Genomic DNA, 19866 nt, shown 5'->3' with positions numbered 1-19866 from the left:
GGTGGCCATTTTCCCGCCGACTAGAACAAGTGTCCTTGTGTCCCTCTGAGCTAACCACCTGCTCCTCTCTCCCGCCTCCCCCAGGAGGCTGCCAGCTGGGGATCTCAGCCAAGGGCGAGCGCTTGAAACACTGGTACGAGTGTCTGAAAAACAAGGACAAGAAGATCGAGCGCTGGCACCAGCTACAGAACGAGAACCACGTGTCCAGCGACTAGCACGTCGCGCCCCCCGCTGTCCCCGCCCCGCCCCACCTCCACCCACCCAGCCAGCCCAGCGCCACTGCACTCTGGTCTCTTTTCTGTGCCCCCCCCCCTTGTCCCTGGCTGAACCCCCCCTCCCCAGCCTGCTTTTGAGGCCTCCCTCACCTTGGACACCGTTGCCAAAGACCTCCGCTCCCGATGCTGGGGCTCTGAGCGCTGCCCCTCTCTGGTCCCCCGGGGTGAGGCAGAAGGGATCCGGAGGGGGAGATGTTTACAAAGAGGTGGTTCGCAGCACCGGGCTTCCCGGGTGGTAAATGACAGGTTCTTCACCATTTGGGACTGTTTTTAGACCCTCCTGGCCTTGACTCTCTCTCTCTCTCTCTCTCTCTCTCTCTCTCTCTCTCTCACACACACACACACACACACACACACACACACACACACACACAGTCTGTTCCCTGTATCCTGGGGGGGGGGGGCAGTGGGGACAGAGGGCAGAGATGGAACATGCGTCCCTCCGAATCACACCCCCAGTGGCCAGGAGGGCTGCCTCCATTTCCAGGTACCTTCCCCCTCCCCCCCCCCCCCCCAGAGCACCAGACATTCTCAATCTGCTCCATCATCTTCTTTTTTTGTTGTTGTTTTTTTGTTTGGGTTTGTTGTGGTTTGTTGGTCGTGGAGCTTGAACTCTGGGCCTGGGCGCTGTCCCTCAGCTCTTCAGCTCAAGGTGAGCGCTCTACTGCTTGAGCCACAGCGCCACTTCCACTTTTCTAGTGGTTTTTATTGGAGACAAGAGTCTCATGGGCCTTCCTGCCCAGGCTGGCTTTGAACCGTGATCCCCAGCTCTCAGCCTCCTGAGTAGCTGGGATGACAGGCGTGAGCCACCAACGCCGGCTTCCATCATCTCCTGTCTCCTCTGCCCCCCTCTCCTGTCCCCTCCCCGGAGTGAGCTCCTCCCGCCCAGCCTCTCCCCTCTCTCCTCTTACCTGTAGTCCCTGCCACACCATTGGCCTCCTCCTTTCTCATTTCTAAGGGGGCAACATAGCAAACAAGCAAGAAGATCAACCCCGGCCTCCAGCCGCCTCAGCCAGCAAACTGGGAGAAACTCAGGGTAATGAGCCCTGAGTCCCTCGGGGCCCCCACCCCCCAGGGCACCCACTTACGCTGCTGGCACGTCTGTGGGCGCAGCCCGGGACCATGGCGGCACCCCTGGAGCCCCATAGAGGAGCGGCGCCAGCCCGGCCTTCCAGGAGAGTGCGGGAGGCCTGGCGCAGGCCAGAGAGAGGACGCCAGCTCTCCGCTCCCTGCTCTGGGTTCAGCGCACAAAGCTCTTCCACTCTGTTTCCTCAACTCTCTCCCGTCGCTCACGCAGAACCACAGCCTCCGTCTCTTTCCCACCGTCCCATCGAATCATTAGACACGAGAACTCAAGGACAGGCGCTGCCCAGGGCTTTTGCTCATCCCCGATCCAGGCGGCCATTCTTCATGGGAGGCTGGCTTCAGGCAATCGTGGCTGCCCCGTGAGAAAAGCCTGGTTCCTCCACCTTTGAGGGTCACCCCGCCCCCTCGTGCTCTCCCCACGGGGGCCAGCAGACCAGCTCTCTAACCCGCGTCCCAAACCCCCATCTTCCAAAGCCCCTCACCCGCAGTTCCCGTACACGTTACGGGAGGGCTCTTTCTAAGTACCAAGCTCTCCGCCTGCCTCCAGGTGGTCACCGTCTTCCCTCCTGACCTTGATCCTGACCTTGGGCTTGGGTCCCTGCAGCTCCACTCAGCCCAGGGTTCCCCTTCAGAGAAAGCATGCTGCGGTGTCACCGGGCCTGGCGCTGGCATCAGCATGCAGCAAGCTCACGGCACTCCTGATCTCCGGACACGCCCAGCTGGTCCTCTGTCCACCCCCTCCCAGGGCGAATCTACTCCCTTTCCTGTGTGCATGCGCAAAGGACCGCCACCAGTGACGATGTAGCCAAAAATAAAGTAGGAAACCTGCGGGGTCTGTCTCTTTTCCTGTCTGGCTTCCATTAGCTCTGCCTGGGCCAGGACGGAGGCTCCTGAGGAGGAAGCAGGGTGGCTGGGTGCGTCTCAGGCCTGGGCAGGTGGGCTGGGGTAGTGTGGGAGACGCCCACCTCGGACCAGGACCCCGCTCTCCTGTAGGAGGCCTTTGAGCATCACCTGGATTTCCAAACCGCCAAGTTCTGCCCACAAATGTGGTTAAACCCTCGGGGCCAGGTGTCTGTCTGAACTATCTCCTCTACAATGACTGAAAACTCCCCTCAGGAGGATCCATTTTCCTGTACCACTAGGTGGTGCGGCCAGCCCGGGCTGCAGATGCCTGTCCAAACACGTGCCGCTCTCCCTGCGAGGCCGGCAGACATGACTGGTCCCTACAGCTTCTTTCTACAGTGCCCATGAGCGGCCCCGGATCCTCCGCACACCGTTAAAGAAACCTAGATTCCATTCTGAAGGGAGTTGACGTCCTTCCTAGCGTGGGCTGGAGGCCTGGCCGGCTCAGAGTGGCGGAGGGAAGTTTCCATGAGTGCCGGCTAATCCTGTGCTTTGTCGCCATTGAAATAAAACATTCTGCTAGAGGCAACGTAGTGTGCCAAGAAAGACCCTGTCCCCAAGTCACACCAGCCTCCTGATTGCTTTAATCCTGTCACCCACCAGCTGAGAGGCCCTCGTGCTCTCCCTGCACAGGACACACAGGCCCGTGGCCATGGCACCCTTCTAGGGCTGGCAGTCCTGGCCCTCGGGTGCCCGAGGCCTCCAGGCTGGACTGGCACACCCAGAGGCTCACAGCGCCAAACCCTGCCAGCCAGGGGCCCATCGCTCCCGGCTTTAGGAGCCAGGGACTTGTGGCTCTGAACACTCAGCAAAGTCCTAGAGAAAACATCACTGGATCTGGTGTGACACCAGAGAAGCACAGCAGGAAGTCTCTCAGCACACTCCAAAAGTGAGCTAAACAACCTGCTTACATAGAAAGGGGGTGTGGCCAGGGTGTCTGCACCAATCATAGCCGACTATACAAATGAAGGACTATGTTTGACCACAGCTGTCCTTTATTCAAATAAAAGACTGTGTCTGACCAATCATGTCCATCATGCAAATGAAGGACTGTGTTTGCACCAATCATGGCACCGTCCCTCCTGTAAATGAAGGGTCTTGCTACCATCATAGCTGTCCCTTACTTACATGAAAGACTGTGTTTTGACCAATTATGTCCTTTATTTGCATGGATGTTTGACCAATCACAGGCTAAGCTTGGTGGCTAGGCCACTGGGGAAAGCCTCCCCCTTTGGCCTTGGTGGAAACACAAGGTCATCTGGAGGTCACCCGGGGTCATGCTGTAGATCTGGGATCAGCTGTTTGGAGCAGTGGGTGGAGCTGGGCAGCTGCTGTGGCGGTCCTGTCAGGAGTGCCCAGAGCCGCGGGGCTGGCATGAGGGGGTCCTGCCTGTTCCCGGCTCACAGGCCTCTGCTCAAGGCAGCTGGGCACCCGTGTTAATTAGGGAGTTGAACTGCACCCCCCCCCCAGCTTCGCAGCCTCTTGCAAACTCGGTTTCCTCCTCCTGAAAACGGAACAGCAGTAAGTGCTTCCCAGAGCTTTCTGAGGAGTGTCATTCGGGTGCTCTAGGAAACGTCTCTGGGACACTGGGACAGAAAGTGGGAGAGGGGGTGACAGGGCAGAAAGACCCGTGAGGTCCCGGCTCAGCAGGGAGGGCGGCGGCTGGCCGCATCCCACCCCGGCTGGCCACGCGCATTCCAAGGAGCAGCATTTGGGGGTCTGGTCTTCTGCCCGCCAAGGCCAGGGAGAAGGGAGGGGCCTGGCAGGGCCCCGTGTGCCCGGTGCACGCCCCATGGATCTGAGTAGGCACGTGGCCTCTGAAACTCAGGGAGTTCACCCTCCCCAGGGCGGTCAGGCCTGCTGGGCCCCGGCCCGATGTGCTGAGAGGGAATGTTTAGAGGTAGAATGGGCCAGGCCCTGCCAGGGCTGGTGCTGCCTGGGGTGTGGAGGGGTGGGGTTCAGAGGAAATGCTCGGGACCCGACGGGCCCCTGACCCAAGCAAACAAGGACCAGCCGCCCGTATAGTTAGTATAGTTTCCTGTTTCCCTTTCTTGAAGGACATGGGGTCACAACCTGGAAAGAACCAGATTTTCTCCAGTTGTTTCCTGGGTCTTGCAGAGGTTCCTGGTCTGGCTCTTCTGCGGTGATTTATGATTTGTGAGACCGGGTCTGCCTCCAGCCTTGCACTTGCCATCCTCCCGCCTCCAGCCTCCAGAGGGCTGGGATTACAGGCAGGTACCACCTTACCTGGCTCTCTAGCGACGGATGATGTTTGCCTGCATTTCTCTCGTTTTTAATGTTTCTTGTTGAGTTACAGTTACTGAAGGACCATTCTCACCCTCTCACACCCCCCCCCCAGCCAGGTTTAACCACGAGGCCCCCACTTCCTGAAAAGACCTGCTGCCTTGTTTGGCCTGATACAGGCCTAACCCTGGCCTTACTCTTTTGCACAACCTCTGTTCCCGCCAGAGCGTTGCCGCCCCTCGTGGTGTCTCAGTAAACAGCCTTGCCTGTCCAGGTTGAGTCCGGTGTGTCCTTTCTTCTCCATTTTCCTCACAGTTACGTAAGTGTGTGCCAGTTCTGCCAGTTCTGGGACTTGAACTCTGGGCCTTGTAATCTCTCTCAGCGATTCTTTTTTTTTTTGTCGGTCGTGGGGCTTGAACTCTGGGCCTGGGCGCTGTCCCTATGCTCTTCAGCCCAAGGCAAGCGCTCTACCGCATGAACCACAGCACCACTTCCGGCTTACTAGTGGTTTATTGGAGATCAGAGTCTCATGGAGTTTCCTGACCAGGCTGGCTTTGAACGGTGATCCTCAGATCTCAGCCTCCTGAGTAGTTAGGATGACAGGCGTGAGCCACCGGTGCCCGCCATGTGATGCAATTTCTAATTTAAAAAATTCACAAGAGATTACCAAAGTTTATTTTTATTAAGTACTTGTACACAGAGGTTAAAATCCCAGCAGTCAGGTCCTGAAAGTGTACACTTGCTCTGCAGCCCCTGGCCCACCGAAATGCAGTCATTCTACTCAATGTACAATATGAGGAAACTCAAAAGTGTGATTTCTCTTGAAAAGCACCATCTGGGGGTGACAGTCCACACAAAGGTGGGGCTGGTGGCTTGAGGCAGGAGGGAATTTGGGGTGACTGAGCCAGCCCCAGAGGCAGTATAATAATCAGGAAGCTGGGTCCTTTGCTCCACCCTCCCCAGGAAACGAAACCCAGAGCCCGACCCCGCCCAGCCCCAGCAGCTAGAAGAAGAGAAGCAGCAAACAGGTGCCCAGAACAGCGCTGCCAACCGCTCTCACAGCCCAGCCGAGAATTGAAATGGACCTCCGAAACACCTCCGCCAGGGACCTAGACAGATTCATCGAGAACCATCTCCTGCCAAACACAACATTCCGAAAGGAGATCAAAGAAGCTGTCAACATTATCTGCGATTTCCTGAAGGAAAGATGTTTCCAGAACACCACCTCCCCCGTGCGGGTGTCCAAGGTGGTGAAGGTAAGCTCGCTTCCACCTGACTGGGGTGGGGGACAAGAATTCCCAGGAAGGGCTGGGAAGGTGGCTTCGTGGTAGAGCGCTTGCCCAGCAAGCATGAAGCATGGGTGTGTCTCTCAGACACATTCACAGGCTTGAGCCCCTGTGCCCAGCACCATGGAGGAAATGTTTCGTGGCAGCTTCTGAACAGTGGCTAGTGCGTGAGAATGTTAGTGATCTCTCCGAGCGCTTTACTTAGTCTCCGAGCGCTTTACTTAGGCATCACCTCGCTGCGGTGTCTTCTTCCTGCAGGGCGGGTCCTCGGGCAAAGGCACCTCCCTCAGGGGCCGCTCTGACGCCGACCTGGTCGTCTTCCTCACCAGTCTCACCAGTTTTGAGGATCAGCTGACACGCCGGGGAGAATTCATCGCCGAGATCAGGACACAGCTGATAGCATGTCAAAGGGAGAAATGGCTGGGTGTGGAGTTTGAGTTCCAGAGTCACTCCTGGGCCAACCCCCGAGCGCTCAGCTTCGTGCTGAGCTCCTCTAGGCTTCAGGAGCAGATAGAGTTTGACGTCCTGCCGGCCTTCGACACCCTGGGTAAGCAGCCAACCCTACAGGCTGGCCTCCCTCCGCAGATTCGGGAGGGGCAGTAGGTGGCAAATTGGTACAGTCTAGAGCCAGAGACATTTCTTCTTTCTTTCTTTCTTTCTTTCTTTCTTTCTTTCTTTCTTTCTTTCTTTCTTTCTTTCTTTCTTTCTTTCTACCAGTCCTGGGGCTTGAACTCAAGGCCTGGGCACTGTCCCTGAGCTTCTTTTGCTCAAGGCTACCACTCTACCACTTGAGCCACAGTGCCACTTCCAGTTTTCTGATGGTTTATTGGAGATAAGAATTTCATGGACTTTCCTGCCTGGGCTGGCTTTGAACTGCAGTCCTCAGATCTCAGCCTCCTGAGTAGCTACAATGACAGGTGTGAGCCAGCACACCTGGCTAACAGTACATCATGAAACACCTTAGTTCCCCAATTGTACCTGAAGGCACCCCAGAACCAAGCGGACCCACAAGCAAGGAATTCAGGTGATAGTTAATTTTGAGGGAAACAGCGCCACCTTCTGGTCTCAGAGAAAACTGCTACTGTTAAACCCCGCCCGGCCGGTGGGTGTTGACTCTCATTCATGGATTTGTTCCACGTAGTTTTGATCAAGTGCGATCAAATAAAACCAAAAGAAAAAAAAAAACCACTTAAATTCCAAGTGGACATCACACAGCCCAGTTGGTGTGGAAAAGCTCCAGTCAGCCAGTCCCACAATGCCCGTGTTTTTTAAATCAAGGCACAGTCAGCTGAGCTTTATCTTTGCTTTTGATTTTGTAAAAACACACCTTCCCAAAAGATATTTTACGCTGGGTGGTCTTATGGGTGCAGGAGTTTCATGGTCACCAAAAATAAGGAGCCAGGTGCTGGTAGCTCAGGCCTGCAATCTTAGCTACTCAGGAGTCTGAAATCTACGGATGGAGGTTCAAAGTCAGACAGTGCAGGAAAGTCTATGAGAGTCTTATATCCAATTAGCCACCAAAAAGCTAGACGTGGAACTGTGGCTCAAGTGGTAGAGTGCCAGCTTTTGAATAAAAAAGCTAAGAGAGTTCAAGCCCCTTGACTCCCTCTCTCCCCTCCCAGCCTCTCTCTCTGTTCTCTCTCTCTGTCTCTGTTTCTGTCTCTCTGTCTCTGTCTCTTTCTCTCTCTCTCTCTCACACACACACACATATACACACACACACACACAAGTGAAGCAAAACCCAGCATACCATGTAATACTACCTGCTACTTGGGAAGACAGAGACAGGAAGATCACAAGTTCAAGACTAGCCTAGGCAAAATTAGCAAGACTTTGTCTTCAGACAAGAAAAGAAGGGCTGGGCCCTGGCCCGAGCAGTGGAGTTTGCCTAGCTGCACTGAGCTCTGGTTCAACTTCTACTATTGGAAACTGTTTACATATATAGTCCAGAAAATACCTAAGCCAGCGGTGCTGTCATTCTGATGAGCTCCTGTTGCTACAGTCTACGCGGCCACAGTCACGGGAGTCATGGCGATCGGGCGTCTTCCCACTCTGTTGTCTTCCAGAGCCACTGTCGCTGCCCAAAACATGACCCGCCACAAGATGACAGATAATGATCAGATAATGAAATATGATTTTCTTCCCACCGGGCCCCCTGGTCTGAGAGTCTGCCCATCCTCCCTCTTAAAGTCAGGAATCTCGTCCTAACAGGTCATGTCACCAATGACTACAAACCCCACCCCGAAATCTACATCAGACTCATCAAGGAGTGCACCGCCCGGCATAGAGAGGGCGAGTTCTCCACCTGCTTCACGGAGCTGCAGAGGAACTTCCTGAAGCAGCGCCCAACCAAGGTGAAGAGCCTCATCCGCCTCGTCAAGTACTGGTACCAGCTGGTAAGTCCCCCCCCCCCGTTGACCCCCCCCATGAGCCTGCCTGTACCAGGAGGCAGAGGAGGAGGAAGAGGAGGTGGAGGGAGGAAAGAGGAGGAGGGAGAAGGGAAGGCAAGCACAAGTACACAGAAGGAGAGGGGCCGGTGGCCCACAGCTGTAATCCTAGCTACTCAGGAGGCGGAGACCTGAGGGTCACAGTGAGGAGTCTGTGAGATGTTCATCTCCAATCGATTGCCAAAAAAGCCAGAAAGTGGAGCTGTGGCTCAAGTGGTAGAGCACCAGCCTTGGGGTAAAAAAGCTAAGAGAGGGTGCCCAGGCCCCAAGTTCAAGCCCTACGAATGACACAGAAAAGAAAAAACAAGTATATAGAAGAGAAGAGAAAGAAGAGGAAGGAAGGGGGAGAGGGAAGGTCGGGGAAAGATGATGTAAGAGGGAAAAATAAAGAGGGGAGGGAGAGAGAATCTTCCCACGCCTTCTTCCAATATTTCCTCAGATATCCCTTTCAGTTAACTAAGTTTCTCTTCGGCCATGTCTAATGTTGGGTTGTTAATGACAAGTCTCATTTTTACCTGGGGAATGTCTAACTGGCCAAATGGCTTCTAATTCCCTTTGGTCTCAAGCTCCCCTTCCCTGGAGCAGAACATTCCCTGTGTGTGTGTGTGTGTGTGTGTGTGTGTGTGTGTGTGTGTGTGTGTGTGTGTGTGTGTGTGTGTGTGTGTGTGTGACAGTAGGCTGCATCCTGCTTATGAAAGAAATGGACTTAGTAAAAGCTAAGCATCTCTGTATTTTTTCCTGGCTGCTCTTGGTCTCCGCAGTGTAAGGAGGAGCTGGGGAAGCCGCTGCCGCCACAGTACGCCCTGGAGCTGCTGACCGTCCACGCGTGGGAATGTGGTAGTAGCAGCACCAAATTCAACACGGCCCAGGGGTTCCAGACCGTCTTAGAACTGGTCCTGGACCATGAGCATCTCTGCATCTGCTGGGATGTGTACTACGATTTGCAAGATCCCTTCATTTCTAGCTACGTGGCCGGGCAGCTCAGCAAACAGAGGTAGCTGGCACCCTCCTAACCCCCAGACCGAGCCCCACCCACCCCTTGCACCCCCCCCCAGGGAAGCCCCTGGGAGCTGCTGGGGCCTTATGCAAATGGAGTTGCAGATGTGCCCTCCTGCACACACTGGGTGGGAACCATCGCTTGTCTCCAGCTCCTAAAGACGGTCCAAACCCCAACAGGAAACTAGTAAGACAGCTAGAACTGCAGCAGAATAACCCAGTGTCTACAGCCATCATTAATAACAACAATAAGAATCATTAATCATAATAAATTGTCCCTAGGCAATCGAAGTTTCTGGTAAGACTAACGAAGGCAAATACAAGGCAACATGACCACCTGTGCTGGTGGCTCACGCCTGACATCCTCGCTACTCAGGAGGCTGAGATCTGGGGATCACAGTTAGAAGCCAGCCTGGACAGACAAAGCCGAGCCACTCTGATCTCGAATTAAACAACAAAAAGCCGGAAGCAGACAGGTGGCTCAAGTGGCAGGGCACCAGTCTTGATTGAAAAACCTAAGCAAAAGCTGGAGGCCCTGAGTTCAAGTCCCAGGCACCGGCCTCTGCATGGTCACCGCGGGTCAAGGGTCGTCTCTAATAAAGGGAGATGGAGGCTTTTAGTACCCAGACCTGCCTGCCAGGCCGTGGGCAAGGTGTCAGGCCTGGGGACGCACCCCAGGGAGCCCCGCCCCAGCTCCATCACACCACGCCCATCCACGCCCCCACCTAGCCTCGCTCTGGCCACGCCTCCAGCCACACCCACTTAGCCTCGCCCTGGCCACACCCGGGCCTAGCCCTGCCTCCGGCCATGCCCCCATCTGGCCACACCCCTGGCCATGCCCCCCGCAACACCCAACACCTTGGGCAGCACCCAGTGCCTGGCTGGCCCTCTCCTCCTCGCTCTGCAGGCCTGTGATTCTGGACCCAGCTGACCCCACGGGAAACGTGGGTGGAGGAGCAGAGGGCTGGCGTCGGTTGGCAAGAAAGGCGAGATGCTGGCTGGACTTCCCGTGCGTGAAGACATTCGATGGGACCTGGGTGGACTCCTGGGATGTACCGGTGAGACACCCCCCCCCCCGCAAGTCCTCCCTGCTGTCCGTGCCCTGCCCCCCTGCACACGGGCTCAGATGCCAAGGGAATGACTGCTGGGAAGGGTCACCCTGACTTCACGCTGCCTTTGGGCCCCAGTCTGAGAGTTCCTAGCACCTCACCTCTCTGTCCATCTCTCATCTACTAAGGGGGGCAATATTAGGGCCACTCTGTATTGTCACCGCTGGGTGTGGTGGCTCACGCCTGTAATCCCAGCTACTCAGGAGGCTGAGATCTGATCATGAAGGTTCAAAGCCAACCGGGGCAGGAAAGTCCACGTGCCAGTTATCTCCAACGAACCAGCAAAAATCCAAAAAGCCAGGAGTGGAGATATGGCTCAAATGCTAAAGCACCAGCCTTGAGTAGAAAAGTCAATCAAGATTGCAAGGGTCCTGAGTTCAAATCCCAGTGCTAGTGCACACACAAAAATATCCTCTCATGACCAGCCCTGAGTTTGCTGTCAGGAAGACAGAGCCAGAGAGGAGAAGCATCTTTCCGAGACCCTTGGCTAAGGAGTGGAGGGGCAGAGGCTCGAGGTCAGCACACTCCAGGGCCATAGCGTCCTGTCCTGTCCCCACTTACTGTGTGACAAATGGGGATGACCTGGGCCAGGTCGCTCAGCTCAGGAAAGGCCCAAGAGCGTGCAGGGGTGCAGGGTGAGGCACCCCCGTGTGGCCTATGGGGAAGCAAACAGGTGTGTGGGGGAGACATTGGGGAAGTCCCTGCACAGATCACCCCGGAGGGGCTGAGGGCAGCTGCCCCCTTCCTAAAGCTGGGGCTCGCATCCACCCCCTCAGGGCCCTGGGGCGCCCAGCTCCCAGCTGGGGGGAGGGGCTTCCTGCGCTGACTCTGTTCCTCATTACAGAGGGAGAGCGCCGTGGCCCGTCGCATACTCGCACAGGAGGGGAAGGATGATGCCTGGGCCTGCACCCTCCTGTGATTTCAGCCAGCTGCCCAGGGCCCTGCCCCGTGGCCACCAGGGAGACGGGCCTCTGCCACAGCTTCCGGTGTCATCCAAGGACCAGTAACAGCAAATAAAAACAGCAGCAGATAGCATATTGTTTCTTGACTCTGTGTGTGTGTGTACACACACATGCGTATGACTCATCAAGACTTTTCTGCCCTAGCTGGCTTTGAACCTGGAGCCTCAGATCTTAACCTCCTGAGTTGGGATTCCAGGTGTGAGCCACCACACCCGGCTGACACACTTTGACTATTCATTAGAAATGGGGGTCCCTGTATCTCAGGGTTGTGAGGATTGTTCTTTTTCTTTTAAAATACTGAACTTTGAGATCAAGACCTGGAACTTGACCTGCATTGACAAACAGATTAACCATCCCCGCCCTGGCAGGCCCTTCCACGCCACCGCCAGCCACTCCTACAGAAATGCTGCTTTATAATCACTGACTTCTAGGTCGTCTGAGCAGAGCTGGCCAGCCTCCAGCCTTCTGTGACTTTCATTTCTCAACTTGGGATACAGAAGTTTCCTGTCTGTTTCCTTCTGACCTGTTTTGCGCCCTGTGGAGTCGGGGGGCAGCGGGAGGGGAGAGTTCACCCCAAGTCCTGTGGGGCCTGGGCTCATCATAGGGAGGAGGGAGCGCTGGCTGTGACCTCTGCCCTGCTGAGTGGCCAAGCCCCATCCCTCTCCAGTCTCTCTCTTCGCCACCCTCCCTGGGGCTGAGCTGCTTGGGCCTTGGGAAGGGGAGGGACGGCCCTGTTCCTCTAAACTCCTCCTCATTCACACGCGGGGAAACAGAGGCACAAGAGGTCAGGAGAGCTGCTCCTGGAGGCTGCAGCCCCGGTTTCAGTTTCCCGCGCTGGCCCTGCTGGGCATACCACGGAGGGCAGGGCCGGGCCCTGAGTGACCGTGTGTAGTCCCAGCTCTGCTGCGCTACAGTTGCTGCCCGCAGGAGCCATGGGGAGCTGGGGGTCCCAGGTGTGAGAGCTGGCCCGGGGGGGGGGGGGGGAGCTGGAGGGGTTCATCCAGAACCACCTGAGGCCCCAGGAGCACGGCCTGCAGCTGGTCGGCCAGGGCCTGGCCAGGATCCCTGACATCCTGCTGGAGGCGGTGGAGGTCCCAGGTGCAGGGCAGAGCTGAGGCGGGCTGGAGCGGGGACCGGGGGTAGGGGGGGATGCTCACCTCAGCTCGGTGCCCCCTATACTTGGGCAGCTGCGGGGCTCCGGGGCCGCTCGGGCTCGGCCTGGGTTGGGGCCTGCGGAACGCGCAGCCGCATGCAGCTCGGGCCCAGGCGCGCCGCGCTTTTCTAATTTCATTCATTTCGGTTTTGGCCAGTCCTGGGCCTCGAACCCCGGCTGGGGCGCCGTCCCGACTTGAGCTCCGTGGCCGCGCTCCCCGCGGGCGGCGTGGACGCCACAGGACGCTTTGTCCAGACCCCAGGCCCGGATGGCCGCGGGCCGGAGCCTGGGCCTGGGGTAGCAGGGGTGCCCGGGCTGCCAGGACCTAGGGCCGGGGAAGGCCCCGAGCCCTCGTCCCCACGCCCTGCTTTTCACGGGGCCGCGGGGGGGAGGGGGGGAGCGGGGCCGCCGGGGCAGCAGGGCCGCCGGGCAGCAGGGCCGCGGGGAACGCCCCGGCCTTGCTCCTCTCGGCACTTGGCAGCAGGCGGCGCTGTTGCAGGGCGATTCTGCGCTGGGCCCCTTGCTCCACGTGTACAGCCACCAGGGGTAATGAATACCTCGCAGAGCAAACCTGGCCCCAGGTGAAGCCCCTGCTGGAGATAAACATCCCCCCCCCCCCAGTGGCTTCCAGGCCAGGCAAGTGCGGGAGACTTTTCTCTCCAGTTAGCCACCGCCAAAAATAAATTTTTAAGTCAAATGTGGAGTGGTGGCTCAAGTTGTAGAGCACCAGCCTTGAGCACAAAAGCAACAAGGCCCTGAGTTCAAGCCCTAAGACTGGCACCAAAAAAAAACAGAGTTCTCCGTCTGTGTGTCTGCAGCCGGTGCAGACACGGAAGCTGCAGAGCTGTCATTTACCCTGTGCCCTGAGAGACCACCATGATCCAGCCAGCCATCAGCTCCGGGCGGGCAGCGCTAGCCCCCACCCAACACGCTCCAAGAGCCTCTCTCCCCACCCCCTGAGTTTGTGCTGAGAACCTTCTAGATCACAGCCGCCTGTCTCCTTCCCCCCACCCTCCTGTATCGCCAACATCACCGCCCTCCACTGCTGGGCCCCGACCTGGCACAGAGGGGACGGGGCGGATGCGCAGGCACGGTGTGCTCCCCTCTGCCGTCCCAAGTGTAGGCTGAGCATGACGGCCGACCAGGGCCTGGCGCGGCCCCTCAGCTCTTCAGCTCAAGGCTAGCGCTCTACCCCTTGAGCCACAGCCACTTCTGGGTTTTTCTGTGTATGTGGTGCTGAGAACTCGAACCCAGGGCTTCATGCATGCAAGGCAAGCGCTCTACCACCGAGACACCTTCCCAGCCCATGAAGTTTTTCTTTATTTGTTTGCGTGTTTATTTTTGTCAGTTGTGGGGCTTGAACTCCAGGCCTGGGTGCTAGCCCTCTGCTCTTTTGCTCAAGGCCAACAGTCTTCAGCTTTTAGCCACAGGGCCACTTGCGGTTTTCTGGTGGTTAATTGGAGATAAGAGTCTCACGGACTTTCTTTCCTGATGTGGCTTTGAACTGTGATCGTGAGAAGCTAGGACTATAGGTATGAGCCACCAATCATCTTCCTCCTCCTCTTCCTATTCCTCCTCCTCTTTCTCTTCTTCTACTATTACTACTTCTTGTTCTTCTTTTCCTCACTATTATTATTATTATTAGCAGCAGTACTAGACCTTGAACTCAGAACTTGGTACTTTCAAGGTGGCACTCTTTCACTTGAGCCACTGCCCCCCACCCCCAGCTTCTGTTATTTTTGTGGTAGTTTCATCTTTTGGCCAGGATCAGCCTTGGACTGTGATCCTCCTACCATGCCTCCTGCATAGCTGGGATTATAGTGTGCACCACCATGCTTGGTTTATTGTTGTTGTTACTAAGGGGGAGGTCTCACTTTTTGTCCAGCTGGCCTTAAACAAGAATCCTCCCCAGTTCTGCCTCTTTAATCAGCTAAAAATTAAGGATGTGACCCACCACGTCCAGCCTGAAAAATTACTTTTTAACAGAAGAATTGTATAACTACTGAAAGAATAACAAGATGATGGGAAGCGTCCTCATTCTGCGGCAGTCCAGCATTACCGGTGGATGAAGCCCTTAGCGGACAGGCTGAGCAGGGCTGCAGAACGGATATGAGAATGTCGCCTCTCAAACCCACAGCTCAGCCAGTGTGGTGGCACACTCCTGTAGTCTCCACATGAAGGAGGGTCTTCAGTTTGAGGCCAGCCCAGGCTACACAAGGAGACCTTGTCTCGAGACAAAGTAGAAAAGAGAAAGAAAGAAAGAAAGAAAGAAAGAAAGAAAGAAAGAAAGAAAACAAATTCTCAGTTGATGCCACTCCAACGGGAGAGAGAGATGGAGCTGTGGACGAGGCTTGGGGCAGACTGCATGCTCAGCATGCACAAGGCCCTGGACACAAAATCTACTCAGGAGGCTGAGATCTGAGGATCGCAGTTCAAAGTCAGCCCAGGCAGGAAAGTCTGTGAGACTCTTATCTCCAATAAACCACCAGAAAATTAGACGTGGTGCTGTGGCTCAAGTGGTAGAGCACCAGCCTTGAGCTGAAGAGCTGAGGGACAGCACCCAGGCCCAGAGTTCAAGCCCCAGGACTGGCAAAACAGAGCCGGGGGGAAAGGAGGGGAAGAGAAAGAGGGGGGGGACTGTGCTAACAAATTCAGAGAAAATGGATCATCTGAAGAGTTGAGGACGTGACTCAGTGGTACTAACATACACCAAGTCCTGGGTTCCACCCTCAGCAGGGTGGGGGTGGGGGTAAGAGAAGAGAGGGAGGAGGGAGGAGGAGGAGGACTGGGAGGAGGAGGAGGAGGAGGGGGAAGAGGAGGAGGGGGAGGAGGAGGAGGAGGACTGGGAGGAGGAGGAGGGGGAGGAGGAGGACCGAGAGGAGGAGGAGGAGGAGGAGGAGGAGGTGGCGGCTGAGGCATTCTCCCATCCACATGGAAATCCCACAGCGAGGCTCACGTGGCCTCCCAGGGTAGAGCAGGTGAGACTGAACGTGGTGTCTAGGAAGCGAGGTCACCAGATGGCCTGGTGTCTCAATGCCCTCACTGCAGGTCCCCAGGAGGGCGGCAGGACAGGGGATGGGCAGTGGGGACAGAGAGGCCCTGGGCAGCCCTGGCCCTGGAAGATGGTGGCGGGAGCAGGAGCCAAAGAGGGCAGCAGGGGGACCACGGAGGGGTGGATTCGCACTCAGAGCCCCGGGGAGGAGCCAGCCCAGCCCACATCTTGATTCCAGGACTTCTGTCTGACCTCCAGGACGGCAAGGCAATCAACGAGCCTTGTGTAAGCCTGCAAGTCCATGGTCACTCACTAGCGTGGCCTGAGTGACCTTGGACAAGGGCCTCTGTTGCCTGGTTTGCCATCTGAGCAACTGTGCTCGGACGCAGTGTAGAGACTCAAACAAGCGGCAAACACACAGAGCCCGGGAAGGTCCCATTCAGGTGAGTCCTGGGCCTCTCCCCGGGTCTCAGCCTCTGATCCCGCTCACCCCGGCTCTCCCTCCACCCCCCCCATGCTGGGGGATCTCCTGGTGTGTCCTGCCTACAAAACTCAACTTGTCCCTGGACAGCAGAGGGCCAGCGGGTGTCAGCTGCGTGGCCAGGGTCCGGGAAGGGAGCCCAAGGGCTCAACACTGCTGAGCTGTAAGCTCACAGAGAATCAAGTCAGTGACTCTTATATGATGCATTTTTACCATAAGAGAAAGGAAGTTGAAGCCAGGTGCCAGTGACTCACGCCTGTAATCCTAGCTACTCAGGAGATTGAGATCTGAGGATCCCGGTTCAAAGCCAGCCTGGGCAGGAAAGTCCCTGAGACTCTTTTCTCCAATGAACCACCAGAAAACCGGAAGTTGTACTGTGGCTCAAGTGGTAGAGCGCTGGCCTTGAGCTGAAGAGCTGAGGGACAGTGCCCAGGCCCAGAGTTTAAGCCCCACAACAGACCAAAAAATATAATAATAACAATAATAATAATAATAAGTGATGACCCATAAAATGCTCCAGAATAACAAGTTACCAGAATGAGTCACCAGGGGGCGCTCTGCACCCACACCCATTTCATTTCCCGCCCCAACCCCAAGCTGTGATTTCTAGAGGAGAAAGAAAGGCTCAGGGTCCTGGGGCCACACCGGCTCCTCCCTCCTCCTTGCCACCCCACCCCATGCTTCCTCCAGCCCTCAGCCCCTTCTTTCTCTGGATTCCTTCCCCTGTGTCCCCAGCTGAGGCAGGAGGTCCAGTGCTTCTAGGCTGCAGGTTGATGAAGGGCAAAGTAGCCGGTGACAGAGGAGGCGAGCGAGGCCCAGGAAGGAGTGGGACCCCCAGCAGGAAGAGATGGGGCTGTCCCATCCCGTCCTGGTCAGCCAGAGCTGGGCTTCCAGGCCTGGGCCTCCCTGGCCTCGGTTTCTCGGCTGTCAAATGGGGATAATGCCTGATGCAGCCCAGGTTGAGTTGGAACTCAGGAGTTCTTCCTCCCCCTCAAGGGGGAGCTGGGATTACAGGTGTGTGCAACCACCCTATACCCAGCTTCCATAAACGGGTTCAGACTGAATGAACCAGTGCATGGCCCCCACACAGGCCCTGAGGGCTGAGTGCCGCCGCCCACTCAGCGCTCTCTCGGTTTCAATTCCTCAAATCGAGGGAAGAGAAGAAAAAAGAAGAAAGAAATCCAGACCAGGCCTACGACATCCGTTTCTGGGGGCACAGCCTGTGCATGGGACAGTTTTAATACTCCCCAGGGAGTCTGGCGGGGAGGTGAACGTCACCCAGAGCCACAGCCAGGACTCTTTCCGGCCACATGGCCACGTCGGGTGGACTTCCTCTCCTTCCTGCCCCTTGCCTGTGCTAGTGGGGTCCCAAAAATCGCCCCGGGCCCAACCTCTGATCCACCTCTGACCCCTCCTTGGACCCTGTGTCTGGCCCTCGGAGTGGCTGGCACCACGTGGATAAATCACATCAAGGAACACAGACACGGGACAGATCCTGGAAGGCTTCCTGGTAGAGGTGACCGTGGTCGGGCTGTGACAGCCTAGGCAGGAAGTCCAGAGCCCTGGGTTCCTCTGAGCACTTCTGGTCGTTGGTAAGGAGGGTGGCACCTCTGTGTCCCCCAGAAAAGCATTGGGGAGCCTGGCTACAATCGCACCGCTGGGCGCCCCTGTGTGAGTCTCCAGGCTGTCCCGGCCCTGCCCCAGCCCGGCCCTGCCCAGCCTGGCCTCTCCCTCCTGTCTGCAGCCCGAGCTGGGACAGCCCATCTAGCTGGCCTGGAGGACCGAGGAGGACGTGGGGGGTTGCTGGAGAGACGCCTGGAGCCAGGTCACCCCAGCTCCTCGGGGGTGTCCAGGGGCGTGTGGGCCGAGCTGGACAGGCCCTGCGAGAGTGACCCCGGTGTGTGTCCAGACGGACAGTGCACCTTTCATCTTCCCCAATCTAAACACACGCAGGCTGCAGGCTGCAGGCCGCCAGGGTGAGTGTGTGTGAGGGGTGTGTGCGTGCGTGGTGTGTGTGGTGTGTGTGTGTGAGGGGTGAGTGTGTGTGTGTGTGTGGTGTGTATGTGTGTGTGTGTGTGTGGTGTGTGTGTGGTGTGTGTGTGTGATGTGTGGTGTATATGTGTGTGGTATGTGTGTGGTGTGTGTGTGTGTGGTGTGTGTGTGTGAGGGGTGTGTGTGTGGTGTGTGTGTGAGGGGTGTGTGTGTGGTGTGTGTATATGGTGTGTGTGGTGTGTGTATATGGTGTGTGTGGTGTGTGTGTATATGGTGAGTGTGGTGTGTGTATATGGTGAGTGTGGTGTGTGTGAGAGGTGTGTGTGTCCTCAGCTGGTGGAGAAGGGGGACCCGCTGCCCCCCACTCCCCTCCGCCCGCCGCTGACCTGGCGATTGAACACCTGTTGTTTTCAGGCAGCAGCGCCCGTCCCTCCCTGGACGTGGGGGCCTCTCTGACCCCCTCATCCGAGGGGCCCGGGGTGAAGGGGCCGGCGTGGGGGGTGAAGGGGGCCGGCGTGGGGGGTGAAGGGGCCCGGCGTGGGGGGTGAAGGGGGCCGGCGTGGGGGGTGAAGGGGCCGGCGTGGGGGGGTGAAGGGGCCCGGCGTGGGGGGTGAAGGGGCCGGCGTGGGGGGGTGAAGGGGGCCGGCGTGGGGGGGTGAAGGGGGCCGGCGTGGGGGGTGAAGGGGCCGGCGTGGGGGGTGAAGGGGGGCCGGCGTGGGGGGGTGAAGGGGCCGGCGTGGGGGGTGAAGGGGCCGGCGTGGCAGAGCCCGGGGACAGGGCAGGGCACTGCCGGGGTTCCGCGAGGCCACGGGGCGCTCCCTCCCCCTCCCCCTCCTCCCTCCCCCTCCCCCTCCTCCCTCCCCCTCCCCCCCTCCTCCCTCCCCCTCCCCCCCTCCTCCCTCCCCCTCCCCCCTCCTCCCTCCCCCTCCCCCCTCCTCCCTCCCCCTCCCCCCCTCCTCCCTCCCCCTCCCCCTCCCCCGCCGTCCCGCGGCTTCGCCCCCCCCCCCCCCGCAGGGTCGCGGGCCGGCCCAGCCCCCAGCCGCTCCGGACGCCCCGCAGCGTGCGCTGAGCTCCTTCGGGGCGGACAGCGCCCGGGCCGCGCGGCGATGGGTGGGGTCCGGGCCGGGCCCCGATCCCGCGGCCCCCGCGCCCCCGGAGCCCCGGAGCCCGGCGCGGGGCGGCGGGCGGGCCCGGCGGGGGCTCGGGGCGCCCGGCGCGGTCTCCGCCCCTTCCTCCGCCCCCGCCCCGCCCCCGCCGGGATCCCGGCGCCGCGTCGCCGCCCGCGGCTCCCGCGTCCGTCCGCCGTCGGTCGGTCTGTCGGTCCGCCGGCCGCTGAGTCGCGCCGCCGGGGCCTTGGGAGACCGAGGGCTCCCCCGCTTCTTCTCTCCCGGGTCCCCCCGACCCCCGATCTCCGCGGGGACCCGGAGCTGCGGGGCGGAGACCGAGCCGGGAAGGGCCGCGCCCGAGCCAGGCGGTGAGCGCGGCGCGGGGTCCCCGGCGGCGCCCCGCGGGGCCGAGGGCGGGGTGGGGGCGGCCGGGCCGGGCGGCGACCCCCGAGGGGCGCAGGGCCGCGCGGGCCCGGCGGGCGCGGGCCGGGATCGGGGGGGGGGACGGCGAGCCGGGGCTGGGGGGGGGGGCTGCGGGCCGCCGGGCTCGGGAACCCGCGCCCCGGGCCGACCCCCGCCCGCCGCGCAGGGCCCGCGCGCCCCCTGAAGGCCTCTCCCCCCTCCCGCAGGTCGCGCCGGACGCGCGGGCCGCGCCCCCGGCCCCCGCCCCTCTCCCGGGCGCCCCGCCATCGCCCAGGCCGCCCGGCCCGTCGTGGAGAGGGGCCGCGGGGTGCGCGGGATCCGGGGCGCCGCGGGGAGGCCGGGCCGGGCCGCGGGGCCCCGGGACGGAGCCGGGCCTTGGGCGGGGGGCGGCGGGGGGGGGCGCCGGGCGGG

The 19866-nt window shown here is 58.9% G+C and overlaps 2 protein-coding genes across 4 annotated transcripts in view; both read left to right on the top strand.

Annotated features, from left to right (window-relative positions):
• LOC138806569 (rabphilin-3A) overlaps positions 1 to 2192 on the top strand; it is a 67419-nt gene extending 65227 nt beyond the window's left edge. For all 3 annotated transcript variants that reach the window (XM_069991992.1, XM_069991993.1, XM_069991991.1), the window contains one exon: positions 85 to 2192. In XM_069991992.1, the coding sequence (XP_069848093.1) occupies positions 85 to 215 (131 nt within the window). In that variant the 3' untranslated portion in view covers positions 216 to 2192. The remainder of the gene's footprint in view (positions 1 to 84) is intronic.
• Positions 2193 to 5498: 3306 nt separating this feature from the next.
• On the top strand, positions 5499 to 11381 carry LOC138806568 (2'-5'-oligoadenylate synthase 1-like). The gene is made up of 6 exons (XM_069991990.1): positions 5499 to 5764; positions 6053 to 6341; positions 8006 to 8190; positions 9003 to 9235; positions 10145 to 10295; positions 11191 to 11381. Exons 1-6 carry the CDS (start codon positions 5588 to 5590, stop codon positions 11263 to 11265), a joined length of 1110 nt encoding a protein of 369 aa, XP_069848091.1. The 5' UTR covers positions 5499 to 5587; the 3' UTR covers positions 11266 to 11381.
• Positions 11382 to 19866: the final 8485 nt, after the last annotated feature.

Source organism: Dipodomys merriami, unplaced genomic scaffold, assembly GCF_024711535.1.
Source record: "Dipodomys merriami isolate MVZ:Mamm:240054 unplaced genomic scaffold, mDipMer1.0.p SCAF_400, whole genome shotgun sequence".
Taxonomy (NCBI): domain Eukaryota; kingdom Metazoa; phylum Chordata; class Mammalia; order Rodentia; family Heteromyidae; genus Dipodomys; species Dipodomys merriami.
The sequence above is the reverse complement of the archived record's forward strand: the minus strand, read 5'-3'. Positions and strand labels throughout refer to the sequence as shown.